Below are 26,026 nucleotides of genomic sequence, written 5' to 3'. Positions count from 1 at the left end.
GATGGTTTGAGACTAGGTTATGTAAGATGAAATGCCAATAGCAGTTCCCCTGGAGTGAGCTATGTTAAGAATGAGATATTTAATGTTCAACTAGGATTTATTTGAGTTGGTATGATGAAGGCCCCTCTTCCACTGGCTTCTTCACCCTGAATCTTTAAGAAATGCATGAATGACAAATTTCATTTCTTTGGTGTGAAATGGGCTTCATGTCTAGGTCTGTATGCTATGGGAGAGACACAGTGTGTGAGGAGGCATGGGCCCAGAGGCAACTACGAAAATGGGACCATCTTGGGGTGTCTTCAGATATCTGAAGTGTCTGGAATTGTTTGATTAAATCTTGATCTAGCTCTAAAAAGGAGAATAATCCTAGGTGACAGTGGATACATAAGAACCATTTTGATGAGGTAGTGAGGGAAGAAGCCAGGTCTGAGTGCACTGCTGAGTGAATCAGAGGCAAGCACATAGAGACAGCTTTGTGTGGGTAATTCTTCTAAATCATGAAAATTAGTCAGAATGTAATTCGGTTGGTGAAATACGCTGCAGATCTTGCACACATTATATGGTACTTAAAGCATCAGGACACAGCAGATATAAAAAAAAAAAAGAAAGAAAAGAAAAAAGAAAATTTGAAGCTTCTCTAAAGCAACGTTTGTATTCTGGCATTTCAAATTTTTTTTTTTTTTTGTAGCCCAGTAGGCTAGATTCCTTTCCTTTTAGGCTAGGTGAAAAATAGGTATATAAAACCGATTATGAGATATTTTTTCAAAATGACATGAAGCTCCAAGGTTAAGGAGTAAGTAGCAGATTTATTTGTGTGGGGAATGCCAATGTCCTGTTTATGGCCGGTTTCTATCTTTTGAGCCAGAGATAGGAGTCAGAATTTGGAATTCTAGGGATAATGTCCCCCTTAAAATAGCACAGAGCAACAAAACCCATAATGGCCTATTTGTAAACTATGTACTCAAATGTGGGAAAATGTTTTGTGAGCTGACTTCATTACTCACTGTGCCATTTCAAAAAATACCAAATTGAAAATAAAATGTTAATAGTAAGGGTAGATGAGCACTTAACTCTCCTCGGGATTGCATACTTTAAGAGCTGGGCATAAAACAAAATACGGAGAAGACGAGATGCTTACAAAACCTTCCTGAAACCCTCTTCAGTTTTACATGTGGCTCCTCCAGCAGTGACTACCCTTCTCTTGTCTCCACCTCTGACTCCCCCCCCAACTTATTCTCTTGGCCCCCAACACAAAGATATAAACATTATGTGAGAAACTTGCCATTTTCCGGTTTTCATTAATTCAGTCACTTCACTGATATTATCAAAATTCAGAGTTTGAGTAATTAGTGGATTTAGATTAAACTTCTTTGCCATGTAATCAGAAACCAGCTTAGGAACATGTTCTCTGCTCTTCCAGCCTGGAAATACACAGATTAATGACAAATTTTATACGTGAGACTTCACTTGAAAAGAAAAGTCATCCAGAGTAACTTCTGTAGGTGTTGGTTTTGACCGAGGAAGTATAAGGATGACCCATAACTTGCCTCTGTCGTCAGAATGCCTGTCCCAACCGCACGCCTTGTGGAGAGGGCTGTTTTCCTGAAGGCGACCTCTGGTACTATAGAAGAGAATTAATTCTAAGCAGGTAGAACTTGGACATTGTTTTGAGATGTTCTTGGTGTTAGGTTGTGTTCTGTGGGAAGCAGTGAATCCATATCTAATGTATAACAAAGGCCAAGGCCTTAGGAATCATGAAAGAAAGCAATTTGAAGGTTAGAAATTTCCTATTTGTATGTTTGTGTGTGTGTGTGAAAGCTTCATGAAAGAACCAAATACCTTAAAGTAAGAGAAGAACTTCTATCATGCAGTGAGCCTAGTGAGAGCTTTTGGGAAAAGGATGTGTATAAAGTAATATGAGAATAAAATATGCCTTCTGGAAACAGAATTGCACAGGAAAAGATGAGCCTAACATTTTGTTTTCTCTATTCTCATCATTTTCTAGAAATACTGCCCTTACGTTTAGACCTGTGCTAAGTGACATGATCATTGGGTTACTAGACAGAATTTGGCAGCCTGCTCACTTCAGGAAAAGGTAATGTGCTGTAATTGCCCAAGGAGGTAACACTGTCTTAAGCAGATTACTTTGTGTTAGGATCTTGGCAGTTATCTGCTTTTCTTGGTTCCAGTTTAGACGGTGTTCTCCAGCCTTCCCATTGATTCTCAAAACCACTGCTCTGACAGGGATCACAACAGAGAGTCTGGACAGTGCAGGAGAAAAATGTTGAATAGAATTCAAATTCACGAAATACCAGGCTTACTGGTCTGAAAGAGACTGGACGAGCCCCTGAAACTATGGCCCCCAGGCACTCCGCTAACCCAGAACTGAAGCCATTCCTGAAGCCCACTTTTCAGACAAAGACAGAACTATAAAACAAAAAATAACACGTGAGAAATGTGCTTCTTAGTTCAATCAAACATACGAGACAAAATGGGCACCTCCTGTTCAAAAGCAGAGAAGGCAGGAAGGAACAGATATTGGACAAATGAACACAGGGAACCTAGGGATGAAAGGGGGAGTGTGCTGTCATGTTGTGGGAATTACAACAAAAGTCACAAAACAATATGTGTATAAATTTTTGGAAGAGAAATTAAAAAGTTGAGAAGACAAGGGAGCAGGGAAACTAGAGTACTAGAAAGGAAACAAACTGAACACAGTTAAAGAGAATGTTGACACATTGTGATAAATGCAGCTAATAACCATTAAACAGTTTGTGTGGAAATTGTCAAATGGAAACCTAGCTTGCTATATAAACTTTCACCAAAAACTCAATAAAATATTATTAAAAAACAAACTACCTAATATTCTTCCAATGAATTTATTTTCTATTTAAGTTGGTTTCTGTTATAGAGAACTGTTATGGATTGAATTGTGTCCCCCAAAAACACGTGTTGTAAATCTTAACCTCTATGCTTGTGGTTAAAATTCCACTTGGGAATGGGTTGTCTTTATTATGTTAATAAGGCAAGATGAGTGTAAAGTATATCTTGAGTCAATGTCTTTTGAGATATAAAAGAGATTAAACAAGCAAGCCAGCAAGCAGCCAGGGGGACAGACAGATGTCATGCCACATAAAGATCACCGAGGAACCAAGAAAAGAGACAAGGACCTTTCCCCAGAGCCGACAGAGAGAGAGAAACAGAAAGGCTTCCCCTAGTGCCTGAATTTGGACTCCTAACTTCCTAAATTGTAAGAAAACAAATTTCTGTTTGTTAAAGCCATCTACTTGTGGTATTTCTGTTATAGCAGCACTAGATAATTAAGAATTTGGTACAGTGTGCTGCTCTAACAGATACCTAAAATGTGGAAGCGGTTTGGCAATTGGATAATGGGTGGAGGCTGGAAGAATTTTAAGGTGCCTTAATAGTAAAAGCCTAAGGAGCCCTGGTAGGACAATGGTTAAGGACCTCAGCTGCTAACTGGAAGGTTTGTAGATTGAACCCACCAGCTGCTCAGTGGGTGGAAGATGTGGCAGTTTCCTTCTGTCTTAGTCATCTAATGCCGCTATAGCAGAAATACCACAAGTGGATGGCTTTAACAAACATAAGTTTATTCTCTCACAGTCTGGTAGGCTAGAAGTCTGAATTCAGAGTGCCGGCTCCAGGGCAAGGCTTTCTCTCTCTGTCAGCTTTGGAGGAAGGTCCTTGTCATCAGTGTTCCCTTAGTCTGGGAGTATCTCAGCACAGGAACTTCAGGTCCAAAGGACGCACTCTGCCCCCGGCACTAATTTCTTGGTGGTATGAGGTCCCTGTGTCTCTCTGCTTACTGTTTTCCTTCCTTTTATCTCTTACAAGATAAAAGATGGTGCAGGCCACACCCCATGGGAACTCCCTTTACACTGGATCAGGGATGTGACCTGAGCAAGGGAGTTATATCCCACCCTAATCCTCTTCAACATAATTCAGTTAAGCACAAGCAGAGATTAGGATTTACAACACATAGGAAAATTATGATCACGAAATGGAGGACAACCACCCAATACTGGGAATCATGGCCTAATCAAGTTGATACATATTTTTAGGGGACACGACTCAATCTATGACAGCTTCCATACAGATTTACAGTCTTAGAAACACTATGGGGCAGTTCTACTCTGTCCTATAGGGTTGCTATGAGTCAGAATAGACTAGAGGGCAGTGAGTTTAATCATGAAAGTCTAGATTGCCTTGAAGAGATTGTTGGTAGAATTATGGATGTAAAAGGCAATTCTGGTGAGGGTTAGGAAGGAAGTGAGGAGAGCTATAGAGAAAGTCTCTATCGTCTGAGAGAATACATATGGCACCAGCAAGAGAATGTTGCTAGAAATGTGGATGTTAAATATGATTCTGCTGAAACTTTAAAAGGAAATGATGAGCATGTGATTGGACAAGGAAGGAAGGGTGATACTTTTTATGCAGTAGCAAAGAACTTGTCTGAATTACGTTCAGATGTCTGGTAGAAGGTAGAGCTTGTAAGTGATGAACTTGGATATTTGGCTGAGGAGGTTTCTAAGCAAGATCTTAAACGGGTTGTGTGATATTTCCTTGCTCCTCATAGTATAATGTGGGAGGAAAGAGATGTACTTAAAAACGAACTGTGCAAAATGAAAATAAAATTTAAAGATCTGGAAAATTCTGTTGTAGAAACTCGGGACATGTGTCCTAGAATTTTCACCAAGGACAACAATCTTTTGTTAAAGAGATTAAGCCTGTGACTGATGAATCCAACCAACTACCACAGTAGAAAACTTATCAGCATAGACTGAAGAGGACATAGATAGGAGAAAACGAAAGAAAGCTGTCTGCATCTTGGGTTTCTACAAGTGGGAAAAAGACCAAAGGAGCTACAACTGTGGTCATCCAAGAAAAGAAAAGGACCGTCCTGGGAGGAGCTTAGAGATAAGCAGAACTGTTGGAAAGCGCATGAGAAGCACTGCTGGATTGGTTTCAAAGGTTAGGGCCACACACTTCTAGGTTTCAAGAGTCAGATCTTTACCAATTTATTTACAGAGTGGGGGCTGTCATTCAGTTTGGCCAAGAGGATGGGGCTGCCACCCAGTGCTGAGGGACAGGGCTGCCATGCACAATGGGCAAAAGAATGGGGCCTGCTGGGTCTAGGGGATGGAGTTGCCACTCAGATGGACTAGGAGAAAGGACCTGCCCAAAGCTGTGGGAGCCTAGATGCCTTTCCAGTGGGCCTGGAAGGTGGTGCTGAAGCCCAGTGCTGAGTGGCCTCCACCCAGAATCTAGAGAGCATGGTCAACACCCAGAACCTGGAAGGCAGAGCCATTGCCCAGATGGTTTTAGAGAATAGAGGATTATTTTCAAGACTTGAGAGCTAATGTAAATGCTCGGTTTTGGACTTACTTGGTGTCTGTTATCCCTTCTTTCCCTCCAGCTTCTCCCATTTGTAATGGAAATGTCTATCTTGTGCCTGTTCCACCTTTATACTTTGGAAACAGATAACTTGTAGTCTGTCTAGTTTTCACAGGGTCACAGATGAAGAGAAATTTTGCCCCAGGATGGAATACACTCAAAGTTTCATCCATATTTGACTTAGGTGATTAAGAAGATAAGATTTTGGACTTGGAGTAAATTTAGGACTTTTGGGATGATGTGATAGGATGAATGTATTTTGCGCTTTTTTTTTTTTTAAGGACATATATTTTTGGGGGCCAGAGGGTGGAACGTTATACATTGAATCGTGTTCCCCAGCCCCAAATATGTGTTATAAATCCTAACCTCAATGCCTGTGGTTATAATCCCATTTGGGGATGGGTTTTCTTTGTGATGTTATTCAGGCAGGCTTAGTGTAGGGTGTGTCTTGAGTTGATCTCTTCTGAGATACAAAAGAGATTAAACAAGCAAACCCACAAGCAGAGACTGGGAAAGGTAGATGCCATGCCATATGAAGATCACCAAGGAACCAAGGAAAAGAGACAAGCACCTTCCCCCACAGCTGACACAGAGAGAGAGAAAGCCTTCCCCTAGAGCTGGTGCCCTGAGTTTGGACTGCCTCCTAAGCAGTGAGAAAATAAATTTCTGTTTGTTAAAGCCATCCACTTGTGGAATTTCTTTTACAGCAGCATCAGATAACTAAGACAGGAACCAAGCTTTCTAATAGGGCTCTATGTCATTACATGAAAGAATAGTATGTTTCTCTATTTGTTTTTATCTTTTGCTTGGTGATCTGATAAAGCATTTTCATATCTATGTAAGAAAACTTTCACTTGTTTTTTGTTTCTTCTTTCAACAAGACAACATAAGAAAAAAGGGTCCTCAAAGGGACCACAGACTAGCCTAGATTGTGTTTCTCAACAGGGGCACTAACAGCATTTTGGGTGGGGAAAATTCTTTATTGTGCACATTGTAGGAGGTTTAGCAGGCCTGTTCAGCACACATTACACGCTATTCTGTATTGAAAACCACTGAACCAGAGGATTATACTACATGCGAAAGGAATTAACTTACATCTATCATTCGAGTTCACCCAGAGGCACCTAAGAAGAAAGGCCTGGAGATCTACTTTCAAAAAAAATCAGCCATTGAAAACCCTATGAAGCACGGTTCTACTCTGACACACATAAGGCCACCATGACTCAGAATCAATTCAAAGGCAACTAGTTTTTGTTTACGGTCATTATATGAATGGTTAAGTGGCCAATGAATTAGGTTCAAAGGTTAGTGTATTTTCTATCAACAGTTATCATCTATAAACATAATAGAGGAAAATGGCAATGGGTGTGTTCAGTGATCCCAAATAGAAGAACTAAAACCACAGTTTAAACTGGAAATAACTTTTTGCCTTTTTTTTTTTTTTGTGGTGGCCCTGCCTTTTATCTGCTTTTCATAAATGATTTGGGTAAGATTCTTAGTATCTATAACAATACACATAGCCAATTTGGAGATACCAATAGCTCATTAGCCTCAGTAATTTAGACAGCTCCTAGTTTTCTTCTCTTTTGCCCAAAAATTCAGATTACCCAAAATCTCTAGGTAAATGTATTTCTTCTTAAAATATTATATTACTTATTTATGAGCCCAGAATTCTATCTCAGTAGATTTATTTATTTCCTATTTTCTCAATAGAGGACTTTTATAAAGATTATAAAAAATATATATGTCCCAATATAAAATCAAAAACAATAAAGAACATGGAAGAAAAAATAGGGACAACAGTAGGAGCCCTAATACGTGACATAAAGAGTATGCAAAACATTACTAACAACGCACAAGAGAAACTAGATAACTGGGAACTCCTTAAAATCAAACACCTCTGCTCATCCAAAGACTACACCAAAAGAGTAAAAAGATTACCTATAGACTGGGAAAAAATTTTAGCTATGGCATTTCTGATCAGTGTCTGATCTCTAAAATCTACATGATACTGCAAAAACTCAACTACAAAAAGACAAATAACCCAATTAAAAAATGGGCAAAAGATATGAATAGGCACTTCACTAAAGAAGACATTCAGGTAGCTAACAGATACATGGGGAAATGCTCACGATCATTAGCCATTAGAGAAATGCAAATCAAAACTACAATGAGATTCCATCTCACTCCTACAAGGCTGGCATTAATCTAAAAAACACATAATAATAAATGTTGGAGAGGCTGTGGAGAGATTGGAACACTTATACACTGCTGGTGGAAGTGTAAAATGGTACAACCACTTTGGAAATTGATTTGGCACTTTCCTAAACAGCTAGAAATAGAACTACCATACGATCCAGCAATCCCACTCCTTGGAATATATCCTAGAGAAATAAGAGCCTTTACACAAACAGATATGTGCACGCCCATGTTCATTGCAGCACTGTTTACAATAGCAAAAAGATGGAAGCAACCAAGGTGCCCATCCACAGATGAATGGATAAATTATGGTATATTCACACAATGGAATACTACGCATAGATAAAGAACAGTGATGAATCTGTGAAACATTTCATAACATGGAGGAATCTGGAAGGCATTATGCTGAGTGAAATTAGTCAGTTGCAAAAGGACAAATATTGTGTAAGACCACTATTATAAGAATTTGAGAAATAGTTTAAACAGAGAAGCAAATATTCTTTGATGGTTATGAGAGGGGGAGAAAGGGAGGGTGGGAAAGGGGTATTCACTAATTAGAAAGCATATAAGAACTACTTCAGGTGAAGGGAAAGACAGCACACAATACAGGAGAGGTCAGCACAACTGCGCTAAACCAAAAGCAGTTTCCTGAATAAACTGAATACTTTGAAGACCAGCATAGCAGGGGCAAGGGCTTGGGGACCATGGTTTCAGGGGACACCTAAGTCAATTGGCATAATAAAATCTATTAAGATAACATTCTGCATCCCACTTTGGAGAGCGGTGCCTGGGGTCTTAAATGCTAGCAAGTGATCTAAGATGTCTCAGTTCGTCTTGATCCACCTGGATCAAAGGAGAATGAAGAACATCAAGGACCCAAGGTAATTACGAGCCCAAGAGACAGAAAGGGCCACATAAACCAGAGACTACATCAGCCTGAGACCAGAAGAACAAGATGGTGCCTGGCTACAACCGATGACTGCCCTGACAGGGAACACAACAGAGAATCCCTGAGAGAGCAGAAGAGCAGTGAGATGCAGACCCCAAATTCTTGTAAAAAGACCAGACTTAATGGTCTGACTGAGACTGGAAGGACTTTGGTGGTCATGGTCCCCAGATCTTCTGCTAGCCCAAGACAGGAACCATTCCCAAAGCCAACTCTTCAGATTGGACTGGGCAATGGGATAGAAAAAGATACTGGTGAAGAATGAGCTTCTTGGATCAAGTAGAAATATCAGACTATGTTGACATCTTCTGGAGGGGAGATGAGAGGGCAGAGGGAGTCAGAAGCTGGCAGAATGGACACGAAAGGAGAGAGTGGAGGGAAGGAGTGTGCTGTCTCATTAGGGGGAGAGCAGTTATGAGTGTAAAGCAGAGTGTATATAAACTTTTGTATGAGAGACTGACTTGATTTGTAAACTTTCACTTAAAAAAATTTTTTTTTTTTACTTAAAGCACAATAATAAAAAAAAAAATTGCCCAGAAAAAAAAAAAAAGTCCCAAGACAGGTATTAAAAAAATGAAAATCAAAGGATTCTATGAAAAGATATTTTTTCCAAAAAAAAAAAAAAAACCTTCTGTTTTCTATCAGTTGTGTTTCTTTTCAATTATGAATTCATTGTGTTTCATGTCTTTGAGGAGGTATGGTGCCAACTCAGTTGTTTGGAATAAAATTTTACATTAGTTGAACAATGACTACTAATGATTAAGCATATCCTTCAAGGAATCCCAATTGGCAGGTATGTGACCCAACCCAGATGTAGTTATTGATTACAACAATCCCTTTTCTTTCCAATCTAGAGTTTGGATTAAACTTTTGACAATGGTTTCTTTACCAATTAAAAAAAAAATCTCCCTTTTCATGAGAAAAGCTTACCAAGAAGCAACTGGATACACCAAATATCTATGCCCTTACCTTGAGTATTCATGAATCAAAACAAAAACTACGATCTAAAATTCTTGCTTTGAGTTCCTTCTCAACATTTATGGCACGCCTCTCTATGTTCCCCCCTCCAGACCCCTGGGAAGTTCACCTTTCTCTGCTTCATCCATACTTCCAAAAACAGTTCCCTTCAAGGAACGTCCTGAGAAGAACAATGAGCCACTTATATTGAATTGGACACCAGCAGTGGAAAACCCCACAATCACGCAGACACCATGGCTCTCATGGCAGGAGGCCAGGGCAGCTCCCTCCGATAAAGCAAAAGCAGATCAGTGCTAGTTAAAAGATGTACTTAGGAGTTGGACCTAAGTTTTAGTCTCAGCTTGACTGCTGAATGATCTGTGATCTTCTTTTCTGATTCTAGCCTCATTGGTAATAACATTTATCTTATACGGATGCTATGATGTTGTGTGCTGCCTGGGATATGTTGTCATTCTGTGTCTTGGAGTCAATTCTGACTCATATTGTTGTTTGCCATTTAGTCAGTTCTGACTTACAGCGACCCTATGCAACAGAGTAGAACTGTCCCATAGGGTTTCCAAGGCTATAATCTTTATGGGAGGAGATTGCCATGGCTTTTGTCTTACGGAGGGACTGGTGGGTTCAAACTGCCAACCTTTTGGTTAGCAGCTGAGCACTTAACCATTGTGCCATCAGGGCTCCTGGTATATAAGACTCAATGAATGAAAGAAACAAAAATGAAAATAATAACAGCACCCATGGGGTAAAAATAATAATTTTTATCAGAACCATCTCTAACACAAGTGGTTGGTTATTGATTACATTTTTTTTTAAGACATTGAAGGGGACAATTAGATATTTGTATGGCGCTACATGCTAGCAAGTGACAGGCATGTTTTGCTAGTAGTTTTCAAAGGCGATTTCTCAGAGCAAGACTATGTGCAAGGTTTTGCTACATTCTTTTTAGAGAGGAGGGAATTTAGATACAATGAGGAATGAAAGCATTTTGTATGCTGGGGAAAGAGTCCAGATTGGAAGAGGCAGTTTCTAAATTTTCATAGAGTTGATTAGAAGATTGAGCCATGCAACCCAATAATACACTATTCCTTCAAATCTCCAAGGAAAGCAAATCTCAGATTTTAAAATAACTTCCTCTCAATTTATATTCTTTTATGTAAACCATGTCCTGCCAGACAAAAACAATCGTTTCAAATATTTCACAACATTTTTGAAATGAGCTTGTATAATCAAGATTAATAAATAAAATCTATGGAAACTTAGTTCTAACACTAAGGACTTTGTTGAACGTGCAAATCTCATTGCTTTATAGGGTCATAAATTCAGTTTTTACCTTATCTAGCTTAAATTTCCTGGCTCAGAAATTATAGTTACCAGGCAGTTTCTTGTTATGAAATAATTTAGCCAGAATTCCTTACAAAGCCTTACTCTCTTGCCTGTTGGAGAATGTCTGCTTATTTGAAGTACTGGTATGATGGAACAGAGAGGGAGATGAAAACCCAGCACGGAAGTTCTAGATTCAGTGTCCAGGAGAGTGAACAAATCTATTGGAAAGGACAAAGGGTACCAGCTGGGATGTCATAGGCATAAGGAAAGTTAAGAGAAATGTGGAAGGAATTTAATATTCTTCATTAAATTAAAATTTAAGATGATCACTGGTAGAGATATTGGTAATTTTCACCCCAGGAGGGCACATACCACAGTTTCTGGATTTCCAATGACCTCAAAGCAAAAGTCTGCCCCAGCACCAATCATCAAAATAAAACTTCTTGGATGGGTTTCTTGAAGTCGTGTGGGCTGATGCACTCAGTGGTGCCCACTTCTTTTGCCTTTTCAAATTTGTCTTTGTTGATGTCCACTCTGATGATCCTGGCTGCTCTTGCTGCCTTACAGCCTATGATAACGGACAGGCCGACACGGCACAGGTGGAGCCTGCAGTGACCTGAGCACATAAAGGCAGAAAACAAAAGCAAATGGAACACGCGCATTTATCCAGTTAGGAAGGCCAAATGCATACAAGTACTTTCTCAGAGATACACACAAAGGATATTTTCAAATAAAATATATTATGACTAGAGTTTTAGTTTCTCAAGATATTTGTAGATATTGAACACTCTTGCAATAGACGGAAAAAAAAAATACTACCTGCAAATAGAGTTTCAAAGTCCTCGGATTAGCGTGAATGGAAGTAGCTTTATCAGCATTCACTGACTCTTAAGATTTAACAGAATATTGATTTAATGTATTTCCAAGTCCCTTAAAACTATCGCCATCTTGCTGCAACCATTCCTTTCTTTTTTCTTTTGAGTATCCATAAACTTTGCATTACTTACAGTGTCAATGCCTTGTGAAGGTAAAGGCTTATTTAATACAGTTCAAAATTGAACTAATTTAAATTGAGTCCCTTCCACAAAATTTCTCTGTATAGTACTGGAGCTAAGGGACATTGGGAAAAATAAAGCCCTAAAATTTAACAGCTACTTAAAGAAGGGCACTGGGAAGATTTGGATGCAACAGATTAACAGTCAGTCATTATGGAATTCCTTGACCAATTTATCTGATACAGCAATACCTCCTTTTGGGGTCTTGATTTCTTTACTCTCTTTTTCTTTTTATTGATACTTACCACCACCTGATATATTATACATTTTTTTATGTTATTTTTCCATTAGAATGTAAGCTTGATGAGTTTTGTTAACTGCTGAATCCCAGCACCTGGAACAGTGCCTGACATAGTAGCCGCTCCATAAATGATTGTTGAATAGAAGAAAGAATGAATTGGATTGTGGAAGGACACATAATCATGTTGTAACTGTGTTACGCTCAACTCCCAGGAACTCCCGATGTCTCTGTTGGAGAATGGCATCCACAATTGATTTGCCACTTACTATTTACCAAGAAGAGCCCTGGTGGCGAAGTGGTTAAGAACTCAGGCTGCTAATCAAAAGGTCGGCAGTTCGAGTTCACCAGCTGCTCCTTTGAAACTTTATGGGGCAGTTCTACTCTGTCCTATAGGGTTGTTATGAGTTGGGATCGACTTGATGGCAACGGGGTTTTGGTTACTTACCAAGAGGCAATGGGGGAAGATATTGAAAGTGGCATGGGATGACTAGGCAGAGGGTAGAGAACTCAACATGGCTAGAGGCAAGTTTGTGATCCTTCCTCAGGTTGTATGATCATCTATGACCCAGATTCACAAGGGCTTTCGAGGATCCCATTTATAATGAGTATAAATGCTCCTCACCTTGGCAGTTTTAATTGCAGCACCATAGCTGGTGGAAAACCACAGCTAATTAGGCATACTTTCTCAAGAGGTGCACCTGCATCAATCTTGGTAACTGAAATTTCTTTCATCACTGTGTATTCAGAGAAAGTGCTCGTATTACCGAAGTGATACAGTGATTTTCCCCTGCAGGTGAACCTAGTGGTGCCATCAGACATCAGCCTGGTGTGGCCCTCACTTTTATAGACAAAAAATAAACAAAAAAAAATTATTTTGAATTAGAAAACTTAGATCTCTTCCAATGAAATTGAATTAATTTTTCAAAAAGAAAACAATAGCAAAGACTTACTTAAATTTTATACAAAAATTGTCCTCAGAATTCAGGAAAGAGGTACGTTCCCCACACTGTGGTAGAAAGAATGTGATAACTTTGTCACCTAGGAGAGCAAAATAATTTTTTATTATGGCCTTAATTATTCTTTAAAATTGTGGTGTGTATATATATATATATTTACATATGTTATATATACATACATGGAAACCCTGGTGGCATAGTGGTTAAATGCTATGGCTGCTAACCAAAAGGTGGGCAGTTCAAATCTACCAGACACTCCTTAGAAACCCTATGGGGCAGTTCTATTCTGTCCCATAGGGTTGCTATGAGTTGGATCTACTCCATGGCAACAAGTTTGTTTGGTTTTTTATATACATACATACACATACATATATACCCACTGCCTTCGAGTCAATTCCGACTCATAGCCACCCTGTAAACAAACCATTTACGAAGCCTACATTTTTCCATGTACAATTCAATGACATTAATTACATTCATCATGTTGGGCAAGCATCACCATTATCCATTTCCAAAATTTTACATCACCTTTAACAGAGACTCAGGCCTCCTTAAACAATGCCTTCTCTTTTCCCCCTCCTTCCCTCTCCTGGCGTAACTTTATTTTTTAAAGCAAAGAGCTAGCTGTCTCTCAGGATTGGAACAAGGTACCCAAGAAGATATCATGATGGTGATAACTGACAATTATTTCCATATTTAACTGTCCCTGAGACTACAAAGAATATCAAATATCTACCAAAAAAGTGCATATCTTTAATATCTGTGCACCGCCCTGCTGTGTCCAGCCCCGGGCTCAGTGGCCGAATCCTGAGAAGGTAGCCCCAGATTTGCCTCCTTTGTAAGTTCTTCTTAGAGCATCAAATGGTTTTGTCATGTAGTCTGTTCTTACATTTTCTACACTAACTTTGCTGTCAGGAACTGAACTTAAAATAGTATGGATACCACACACTGGCAGAATAAGCTTCTGGATCAGAGAGAAAGGATTGTCTCTATACTGTCCTCGAATGTTTTATAGAAGTTCTTTCTTCTTGGCCATGGAGACCAAAGGTAGGCATATTTCTCTAGTAAGGTTTTAAATATAACAGGAAGATTAGAACAGCTTGTCTGTTATGAACTTACTGCCTGGCTCATTGTCAATGACTGTAAACCAGAGCCATTAATTTCATATTTTTGGTAAAAGCCTTTTTAGAATTTAGCCTCTTCTGTTTTACTTAGTTTTAGTTTTTAAAAAGTAACACATTCATGTGGTAAAAATTTAAACTGCATAAAAGTGAATATTAAGTCACTCTTTCCCATTTCCTCATTTCTCTACCTCAGAGAAAATTACTGTGGTATCTTTTGGAAATATATAAACCCTTTAAAAATGCAAGACTAACGTACTATCTATTCTGTTTTGAGCCTTGATTTTTTCACTTACCAATATATCTTGGAGATTTCTAATTTTAGTACATATGGCACTCCATCAGTTTTAAAATGGTTACATGGTATTCTATTATATAAAACCAAAAACCTGTTACCATTGAGTCGGTTCCAACTAATAATAACCCTATAAAAAAGAGAACTGCCCCACAGTGTTTCCAAGGCTGTAATCTTTATTGAAGCAGACTGCTACATATTTGTTCCGTGGAGTGGTTGGTGAGTTTGAACCACTGACCTTTCGGTTAGCAGTCAAGTGCTTAACCACTGCTCCACCAGGGCTCTTTGCATTCTATAAATATATCATAATTTATTTAACCAGTTCCCAGGACACTGATAGACATTCAATTTATTTCCCTTTTTTTGGTACTAAAACAGCAACACAATAAATATTTTGTGGGCTATGGTAGGCAGAATTTCTAAAATGGCCCCCCAAAGATATCCCACTTAATTCCCGGAAACTGAATTTCTTGAGACGTCATGCCTGTAAGCTATGTTACATGGCAAGAGGGACTTTGCAGATGTAATTAAGGTTACTAATAAATTGACATTAAGATAGAGAGATTATCCTGGGTTATCTAGGGTAATCACACAAGCCCTTGAAAAAAGCGAAGAGGAAGGAAGAAGGAAGAAGAAGTCAAAGAGATTCAAAGCATGAGAGGGATTCAACATGGCATTGCCACTTTGTGGCTGTAGGAGGCCACATGAGAAGGAATGTAGGTGGCTTTAAGGAGCTAAGGATGGTCCCATTTGACAGCCAGCAAGGAAATGAGGACCTCAGCCCTGTAACCACAAGGAGCTGGATTCTGTAAATGACTTGAATGAGCTTGGAAGTGGATTGTTGCCCAGAACTTCCAGACAAGAGCCCAGCTGACTGACACCTTGATTTCCTTCTTGTGAGACCCTAAGCAGATGACCCAGCCAGCCCATGCATATTTCTAATACAAAGAAACTATGAATTAAAAAATTTATGTTGTTTTAAACCATGAAGTTTTTGGAAATTTGTTATGGCAAAAACAGAAAATGAATGCAGATTTTGGTACCTGGACGTGGAGTATTATTGAAACAAATTCCTAAAATGTGGAAGTGTCTTTGAAACCAAGCAGTGAGTGCTAGCTGGAAGAATTTTTAGGAGTATGATGGGAAAAGCCTAGGTTAGTAAAATTATGGATGTTAAAGACTTCTCTGATAAGGCACAGAAAGATGTGAGAAGTATTACAGAGGAAATGTAAATTGCCTAAAAGAATACCTAAATTGTTAGTAGAAATATGATTGTTAAAGGCACTGTTGACGAAGGCTCAGAAGGAAGTGAGGAACAAGTTATTGGAAACTGGAGAAAGGAAAATCTTTGTTATATAGTGGCAGAAAGGTTAGTGGAATTGTGTCCTGCAGTTATGTGGAAAGCAGAACTTAGAAACAATGAACCTGGATATTTAGTTGAGGGGGTTTCTAAGCAAAGTATCGAAGGTGGAGCTTGGTTTTTTCTTGACTTTTATAGCAAAATGTGAGAAGAAAGAAGAAAGACGTACATTGAGGGAAAGACTGTTAAGGTTCTTGAAAACAGCACAAAGTTCTTGAAACGCTTGCAGTGTACTTGAAAATGTTGTATCAGCAGGAACACTGTTGGTTTAGACTGAAAGGGACAGAGTACAAAATGAAAGAAGGCTGTCAGACTGTCAAAATTCTATTTGTAAGAAGCATGCTGGTTAAACCAGGAAGCTGCAAATACATGCAATCTTTTGGGAAAAAAGAGATTTGATTTAGAGGGTGGCATCAAGAGCCCAGGGGAAAGAGGCTTGATCCCAGAGGGTGGAGCCAAGAGCCACAGAGGATTTTTCTAGGCCTTGGAACGTAGTGGGATTTCCTGGCTGGATTTCAAAAATACTTTGGACTAGTGACCATTTTTTACCTTCCACTTTCCCTCCTTGTGAATGGGAATGGCTGTAGCTATTATTCTATGTTTGTCCCAAAATTATAGGTTGAGAAGACAACTTGTTTGTTATATAAGTTCACAGATGGAGAAGAATTTTGCCCTAAGATGAATTATACCTAAAGCTTCCTCCGCTGATGATTTAGATCATGAGATGTGAGACTTCATGAGTTGATGAAATTTGGATGAAGTTTTAGACTTTGACTTGATGCTGTAATGTGATGAGGCCTTGGGAATCTTGGCATGGGGTGAATATATTTTGCATTTGGGAGGGATGGGTATCTTTGAGGGATGGAAGGTGAACAGTGGAAGGCAGAATTTCTAAAAAGATATCCTGTCCTAATCCCCAGAAACTGTGACTATGTTGAGATAGCACATTCATGAATATGTTATGTTACATGGCAAATGTAATTAAGGTTACTAATCAACTGACCTTGAGACAGGAAGATTATACTGGGTTATCTAGGTGGGCCCAAGTTAATGACAAGAGTCCTTGAAAGGAGAATATAGGAAGGTAGAAAAGAAAGTCAAAGATGTTTGAAGTGTGAAAAGAACTCAGTGTACCATTGCTGCTACGAGTCTGGAGGAAGCATGTGAGAAGAAATGTGGGCGGCCTACAAGAGTTTAGAGAAGCTCCCAGCTGACAGCCAGCAAGGAAATGAGTGCCTCTATCCTACAAATGTAAGGGACTGAATTCTGACAACTTGAATGAGCTTGGAGGTGAATTCTTCCAGATAAGAAGCCAGTTGGCCAAAACCTTGACCCTAAACAGAGAACCAGACAAGCCCATCCAGACTACTGTTAGGTGCCATCGAATTGGTACAACAGAATGAAACACTGCCCAGCCCTGTGCTATCCTCACAATTATTGCTGTTAGAGCCCACTGTTGCAGTCAATAGAGACTACTAACCTACAGAAACTGTGAGATAATAAGCTTGTAGTGTTTTAACCTGCTAAATTTGTGGTAATTTTTTCCAGTACTAATAGAAAAATTAACATTAATATTTATCTATGGAATAAATTTCTAGAATTGGAAATGTTGGGTCCAAGAGTAATATGCATTGAATGATGTTACATATGTCAAATTTAAGATCTGTGAAAATTTAATTTCCAAACAAACAGGTATGAGGGATCTGTCTGCCTGTACCCTTGTCAGTCTCCCATTGATCTGAGAGGTAAAAAGTGTTTTTCCATTGTATTTAATTAATTAATTAATTAATTTAAAATATATTTCTGAGGTGAAAGGAGCCCTGGTAGTGCAGTGGCTAAACACTCGGCTGCTAATTGAAAGGTTGGCGGTTCCAACCCGCCAGCCGCTCCGAGGGAGAAAGATGTGGCACTCTGTTTCTGCAAAGATTAAAAAAAAAAAAAAAAAAATTTTACAGCCTTGGAAATCCCATAGGGTGGTTTTACTCTGCCCTATAAGGTTGCTATTTGTTGGAATCACCTCAGTGGCAATGGGTTTGGTTTGGGTTTTGGTATAACTGAGGTTGGGCATCTTTTCACATGTTTAAAAACATTTACATGTTTTTCCTCCAAATTAGATCCTTATTTCCTTTGCCTATTTTTCTATTAGCTTGTGTATGTATGTATTTACTTATTTATTTTGGAGTCCTTGGGTGGTACAGATGGGTAAGCACTAGGCTGCTAACTGAAAGGTTGGAGGTTGGGGTCTACTCAGAGGCACCTGGGAAGAAAGACCTGGCAATCTACTTCCAGAAAAATCAGCCATTGAAAACCCTACAAAGCATAGCTCTACTCTGACATACACGAGCTCACCGTGAGTTGGAGTCAACTCAATGGCAACTGGTTAGATTTGTTAGTTGTCCTTTTTTTTGCTTTTAAAGAGCACTGTGTATATATATGCTAACTCATTGCTATATTAATTGAAAATACTTTTAATATTTTTCCATCTTATTGTGTTTTTTTGACTTTTTGGGTATTTTAAAATATGCATTTAAAAATTGCTTTATTTAGTCAAAATTGTCATTGTATTATTTTACAACTTCTGGGTTACTTGTTTAAAATTTCCTCCCCTTCCCTGAGATAATGCAATGTTCTCTCATAATGCTTCTGTGGTTTCACTTTTCAAGTTTAAATCTTAGATCCATGTATAATATTTTTGTATAAGGAATGAGATAGTAACTCAACTTACTTTTTCCCCGAAATGACTAGCCAATTATTTCAATACCATTTATTGAATAATCCATGTTCCTCCCTTCAAATATGAAAGGCAAACCTAACCCTACATTAAAATTCTATATATATTTGGATTCAGTTCTGAACTCCTTTCCTATTTGGTTCCACTAACGTGTTTGGTTATTCACTGTATGTTTCATTTAAATAATTATTCATCAGTTTCCCACAGTTTACCTTTTCTTTCTGTAAATTTTTATCTCCTTTAAACTTTCTTTCAGACCTAGTTTCAGTGCATTCAATTTCTCCTGGCTGTTGTTTTGTCTTCTTAGAAAATATACGCAAAGAATATAATACATTTAGTATTTTAGTATAACTTATAAATAATTATTTTTTTCTAAGAAAGGGGCAACATTTTACCCTGTATTTCACTTGATTTCAATATATTGAAAGTTGCTGCTATTTCCCAGCCCCAGGTCCCAGTTCATACCTGTTTTCACCACGCTCACTCCTTCTCCCACACTCTCAACTATTCCAGCCCCTTCATGGCCCAGAATACTGGGAAACTTGGAAAGACTCTTCACCCTTTTCTTCTCTGTACCACAGAACCCTGTGGCTATAATCTGTATGGAAGGCAAAGAGCCTTATTGTTTTCTCTGTGTCAGATAAAGGTGTTTTAGAATTGTTAGTGTTGTAAAATTTTTTTCCTAGTTTGATAAGCTTCGTTAATATAGTGCATCCGTTTATGAGTTTTTCTTCTAGACAAGGATCAGTAACATTTTTAAAAAAGAAATGCAATGTTCTCCATTAGGTAATTTCAGAATCAAGAGGAGGATTTTAAAATTTTTTGAGGAGGACAGGATGGGGTCAGAAGAGGGTTGTTAAACCACAGCGTGACATTAGAGGTCTCGCTTGGTTTTTCATTAGAGCTTGCGGGTGGGAGCAAGGAGGAACAAGGCCAGTTATAGAAATAAAGGCATTGAAAAAAAAGGGAAATGGATAATGTTTTTTCTTATAATTGGAGCCTAAGTTTTTTTCACCAAATCAGTAGCCAATTGCCTTTGAGTCGACTCCAATTTATGGTGACTCCATGTATGTCAGAGTAGAACTGTGCGCCAAAGAGTGTTCAATGACTGAGTTTTTGGAGGTAGGTCTCCAGGCCTTATTTCTGAGATGCCCCTGGGTGGACTTGAACCTCTAACCTTTTGGTTAGCAGCTGAGTATGTTAACCATTTGTACCACCCAGGGAGGTTTTATTAATTTTTTTTTTAAACATCAGGGCTTTATGGTTGTGTTATTATTACAAATCATAATCCCTGCCAGACAATTTAAAATGGAGACACAATAGAGCAGTGGTAAAGAGTGCAAAACTGAAATCCTGGCTCTGCCCCTTTTGTGACCTGGCAGTGAATTATTTATCATTTATGAGTCTCAGTTTCTTCATCTCTACCACTGACATGAGGTTTACACACACACACACACACCCTCGCCCACTCACGCACTCATGCATTCACGCACACATACGTGGACACCCTAAGTTAAGAATTGAATCTATTCAAATTTGCCCACAAAAACGGGGTTTATTGGAAGTATACCATAAAACTGCTTGCAACCCAACTGTAGAAAGTATAGTCAGACCTTATAGATCTAGAAATTCATCAAGAAGCTCTTTTCTTCTTCTTTGAACTTTGATTCAACACGAGCATAGCTACATTTCCTGTTATTCTCCACAGATAGTCTCTTTGTTTGTTTATGATCACAAGGTTAAAAAAGGTGACCAGCCCTGAGCCCACTCTCCAGTGCCCACTATCATCTGCCTTGCTACAGTCTCTATATCTTGGTGTAAATTTACCAGTGAGAGACTCAGATTTGTAGGTGGTCAGGTGTCTTTGAGTCAATGTCCATCCCTGAGTTGCGAACCTGGGTGGGGATAGCCAAATGGCCCACTGTTCAAGCAGCAGGGTATGTAGGTCAGAGAAGACTCTCAGAAGAGGACATGGACTGCATAGGTAAGTTATCTTAGAAAATTACTATCTTTGTAATGTATCAATAAACAGTACTTATTATCATTGTTATAATTAAAATAATAACAAAGAATCCTGAACTACAAACCAGGTGAACCGTATTCTAGCCTGGTGGCTGCCTTTAGAATCATCTGAGAGAGATTTAAAAACTCCCCATGCCCAGGCTGTTCCCCGCTCAAGGCCAATTAAATCAGAATATCAGAATGTCTCAGGGTGGGGCCCAGATATCAGCATTTTTTAAAGCTCCAAATGTAGTGCCAAAAAAAAAAAAAAACTTCAAATCTGAGTTCTTTTTCTAACTAGCTGTGTGAACTGGGCAGTCACAAACCTCAGAAAACTTCAAATTTGTAAAATAACAGACATCCCCTGGTACCTTCCAAGGAGCCCTGTGGTGCAGTTGGTTAAGCACTCAGCTGCTAACTGAAATATTGGTGGTTCAGACCCACAAAGAGGCTCTTCGGGAGAAAGAGCTGGTGATCTGTTTCTGTAAAGATTACAACCAAGAAAATCCTATGGAGTAGTAGCACTCTGTAACATGGGGTCACCATGAGTCGAAATTTGTGAAGTCTCCTTGAGAGTACACAACAGCAACAACCTGGTCCCATCCAGCTCTAACCTTACATATTTCCAGAATTCAAACTTATGATTTATTTGTAATCAAACAAATTTTTCATACAACATATCTCAAGATAACTTAAATGTCATAAAGAATTGTAAAAGTACAGTTTAAAATATGGTTTGGGGGAAGAAAGTGCTTTTAATTGGTAATTAGTATTATAAAAAAAAAATTATAGCTGTAAGTAAATATGAGTTTTACTCTTTGGACATTTAGCTCAGCTGTTAGTCAGAATCGACTTGACACCAGTGGGTTTGTTTTGTTGGGTTAACTGAAAGGTTGGAGGTTTGAGTCCACCCAAAGAGCCTTGGAAGAAATACCTGGAGATCTACTTCTGAAAAATCAGCCATTGAAAACCCCACGAACTATGGAACACAGTTCTACTCTGACACACACACAGTTGTCATGAGCCAGAGTTGGGTTATACCTGCCTAGCTTTTTTCTGGCTAGGTTTAGAGACTGATGGAAACGGTTGATGAAAGGGAAGTAGAAGAGTATGTCGTTTTCCTCCTAAACTGAACATTATGAAAAGAATATATGACTTACAGTGAACAGTTCTGATTTTTTATGTGAAAATGTTGTGACTTTTTTTTTTTTTTAACCTTTATACGAATTTCCTTTGCCTTCGGTGGGGACACTTCTACTTCCTCAGTGGAAAATGGTGTACCAGGCTTCCAGAATATGGCTGCTCTACACTTGATAACCTGGAAAATAAAACATGGGAGCAGAAAAGGAAATTGCTTAGGCTTGGAAGTTTAAAGATTCCTATATTAATGATTATTAGTAGGTTTAGGATAGTTCTGCACTCAAACAGAAAAATCATTGCATAAATATGCACTGTACGTAACCTCCCCAACCCCAATCCAACTTTTCTTATACTAGCAACCTCTGTATTCAAATTAGTTTTGCCAATACTAACAACCAAGTGCATAGAGGCCATACTTTTGATATAGCATAAATATAGCTGCCAAACGAAGGATGTTTCAAGGTAAGAACGACTTTGTGGTGTGGGAGATATTTGTGGCCTTAGGTATGGGTGGGAGCCCTCGTGGCACAGTGGTTAAGAACTTGCCTACTAACCAAAAAGTTGGCAGTTCAAATCCACCAGCCGCTCCTTGGAAACCCTATGCGGTAGTTCTACTCTGTCCTATAGGGTTGCTATAAGTGAGTAGGAATCAACTCAATGGCAAGGGGTTTAGGTGTGGGAGAGAATCAGCTTTGGGGTGGAGAGGTGAGTTATGGAACAAGGAATAGAGGCCGTCTCATGGTTGCAATCCATTAAATAATGGTGATTGTTAACTGGTGATGTTGGAGATATCATTTGGGGAAAAAATACTTCTTGGGGACTTAGATTTCAGCCCACCGTTGTTGTCACTGTAAATTCTCTTCCTATGTGGTCTCATCTATTTTTATAGATTCAACCACCAGCTTTAGGCAAATGGCTTTCAAAAACAACATCTTTAGGACAGGCATTCCTAAAATTTAGAGTCAAGTATATATCTGCTATTTGAATATCCTACAGATATCTCTATCTTAACATGTTAAGAAATGAACACGTACTTATTTTTCACTCTCTTTCTCCCACTTTCTTCCCCTCCCTCAGCACACACACCACACAATCTGCTCCTCTCTTTGCATTCTCTATTTCAGTTAGTGGCCGTGAAAGCTATCCACTCACCCAAGATGGAAACCTGGGCAGAAGCTTTAATTCTCTCTCCATCATCCCCTTCCAATCTAGATTTATCCAGAATCTGTTCCCTCTTCTCCATTCCTATAATCATTGTCTTTCACCTGGATTATTAAAAAAGCTTTCTGTTTTATCTCTGACTGTATCTCATCACCTTCAAATGCACCTTCTCTATCATTGCGATCAGAATTATAATCCTGATGAAGCTAATCCCCGATTTAAAAACAATATGGCTACCAATTGTCTAGCAGGCTCCATTGGCATGGTTTACAAAGCTCTCCACGGCCTTCTCCCTGTCAGCCTCTCCAACCTTGTCTCACGTCACTTTCGGCCTCAGACTTTACCCTCCAGCCACATGGAATATCCTGGAGATCCGTATAGGAGATATTTTTCTTACCTCTATGCTTCTTCTCATGTTGTTTCATCTGGCTGAATATCCTTCTTTCTTTCCCTGGTAAATTCTTACTTCTAATCTAAGTTTCCCCTCAGGTGTCACCTCCTCTGGGAGGGCAAGTTGGGTTAAGGCTCTTTCTTTAGGCTCCCATTCTCTATTACTACCCTTGTACACTCTCTCTCTTTTTTTTTTTTTAAATTATTATATAATTGTTTTAGTTATCTAGTGCTGCTGTAACAGAAACACCACAAGTGGATGGTTTTAACAAACAGAAATCTATCCTCTCACAGTTTAAGAGACAAGAAGTCCAAAATTAGGAGAAGAGGGAGCAGATTCCAGAAAAATCTAGACGAGGGCTCTCTCTCTCTGTTGGCTCTGGGGAAGGCCCTTGTCATTAATCTTCCCCTGGGTATAGGAATTACTCAGCACAGGAACCCTGGGTCCAAATGACGTGCTCCACTCCTGGCTCTTCTTTCTTGGTGGTAGTAGGCCCCCTCCTGTCTGCTCACTTCTCTCTCCTTTTTATCTCTTATAAACTAAAAGGTGATGCAGGCCACATCCCCGGGAAACTCCCCTTACATTGGATCAGGGCTGTGACGTGAGTAAGAATGTTTCATCCCACCCTAATCTTGTCTCACTAAGGTAATAAACATAACCTAATCAAAAAACTTTTTTTAGTTTTTTTTAATCCTCTTTAACATGACCTTATCCTGCCTCATTAATATAATGGATAGCTCACTCCCAAATGGGACCATAACCCCAGGCATAAACCAAAAACAAACAAAAACCCACAGGCATAGAGGCTAGGATTTACGACACATCACAAAATGGAGGACAACCGTGCAATACTGTGAATCATGGTCTAGCCAAGTTGACACATATTTTTGGGGCACAGAATTCAATCCATGACAATAATTTTATTTACTTTGTTGTTGTTGAGAATATACACAGCAAAATATACGCCAATAGTTTCTACATGCACCATTTAGTGACATTGGTTACATTCCTTGAGTTGTACAACCATTTTCACCCTCACTTTCTGAGTTTTTCCTCTCCCATTAACATAAATTCATTGTCCCAAAGGTTCATATCTAACCTTTCGAGTTGCTGTTGTCAATTTGATCCCATATAGACAGTTCTTAAAAGAACATAATGCTTAAGGAAGACTTTTTTTTTTTTAATTAATTAAGCTAAACTTTATTGTTTGGTTTTAAGACTTCTGGAGATATTTTTGGTTTAAGGTTTAAGGATTATCTCAGGGAAATGGTGTCAGGGGTTTATTCAGCCTTCATGGGTACAGAAAATCTGGAGTCCATAAGAATTTTAAATTCTGTTCTGCATTTCCCACTTTTTTTAATCAGAATTCTTCTATGGAATCTTTGATCAAAATGTTCAGTAATGGTAGATGACCACCATCTAGTTCTTCTGGTCTGGTGGCAGAGGAGGCAGTTGTTCATGGAGGCTACTAACCACACATTCCATTTCCTTCTCCTATTCCTGGCTCTCCTTCTTCCTCTCTTGTTCTAGTCAAAAAGAGACGAATTGTTGTGCCTGAGATGGCAGCTTCCCTTGCACACTCTTTTTATAATCTTTGATATGCCTCTGTTTCTCTGTGAGGTCCTTTAAGGAGGGGATTCATTTTTCATCTTTGACTCTGGAAAGAGTGACACAGGGCTTGGCAATTGCTTATTTGAAAATGAAAAAAATTGGTGAAAGAAAGCAAGTAGAGTAAATAAAAGAAAAGGGAAAGAAGGAGGAGAGTTACTAAGATTAAGATGCCCTTCACCTCTAGGTGCCCAGAGACTAGCTGGGTAATGAGGTAGTGGTAAGCAGACAAACACACAAATAATGCTGTAACATGACATAGAGGAGGAGACCATACCCACTTTGCCCGTAGTACTCATGCTAACTTTCTTCCTCTTCTTTGCCACAGATGAGTATACAGAGAAAGAGAGATTCCGGTCACACATTTCAGTATGGAAAATCCAAGTGTATGAAGGTCACTGGTAGATACCAAGACTTTGTCTGGAGCTTTATGTGCAAATTCCTGTTGATTGAGGGAGGCTCTTAACTGTAACGTGAAACGGACTTAACTCAGTGAAAGTATACAAAGGTCAGATTGTGCAGTTTCTATTTCTCTGTTAACCAGGTAGTTCCTCTCTTATCGTTATCCTTCAGCAACTGGTTCAGTAATTCAGTAACAACACAATCCATTCTGTTGAGTTTTTAAATTTGGACTTTTAAATATCTGAGTACAACAGAGTGCATAAATTTCATTCTTTGTTATTTTTGAAATACAGAAATGATCATCTTTATCTGTAACTTTGAGTTACCTGTCCTGTGTTGCATCATGAGTCTTGTGAAACAATTCATGGTGAGAAGTCCATTCCATCTCTGTAGGGCGACCACAACAATTGGTGTGGCAAGCAGCATATCTTGACAATGACCATCCCCATTGGGGTTTATCTCCTCCTGCGTTGTCTTGCTGTCTCTGTCACCCTCTAGTGAGCATACACTAGCTCACATGTTCTTTGAGTTGTGTTACTGCCTGCTGGAAAACTTGTAGGTTTAGCTGTACCACTTTGTTCTGCATTTACTGAGTCTTTCTGAGCGTCTGTTATAGATTTAACCAACCTATGTAAGAAGTTTTGATACTTGGTGATTAGAGACAGGAGTATGGGAGTGGGAAACTCTTTAACATGGCCCTGGG

General features: G+C 39.0%; 1 protein-coding gene across 1 annotated transcript; it reads right to left on the bottom strand.

Moving 5' to 3' along the window:
* Positions 1 to 257: 257 nt before the first annotated feature.
* Positions 258 to 25,220, bottom strand: LOC100673473 (alcohol dehydrogenase 6-like). The gene is given in 12 exon segments (XM_010590460.3): positions 258 to 591; positions 1,283 to 1,421; positions 9,669 to 9,804; positions 11,234 to 11,292; positions 11,295 to 11,453; positions 11,456 to 11,477; positions 12,780 to 12,814; positions 12,817 to 12,995; positions 13,108 to 13,195; positions 19,086 to 19,218; positions 21,838 to 21,939; positions 25,203 to 25,220. Coding segments are annotated over 12 exon segments (1,095 nt in total). The 3' UTR covers positions 258 to 566.
* Between the last annotated feature and the right edge of the window lie 806 nt (positions 25,221 to 26,026).

The sequence above is a fragment of the Loxodonta africana genome, chromosome 5 (assembly GCF_030014295.1).
Source record: "Loxodonta africana isolate mLoxAfr1 chromosome 5, mLoxAfr1.hap2, whole genome shotgun sequence".
In the NCBI taxonomy this organism is placed as follows: Eukaryota; Metazoa; Chordata; class Mammalia; order Proboscidea; family Elephantidae; genus Loxodonta; species Loxodonta africana.
The sequence above is the reverse complement of the archived record's forward strand: the minus strand, read 5'-3'. Positions and strand labels throughout refer to the sequence as shown.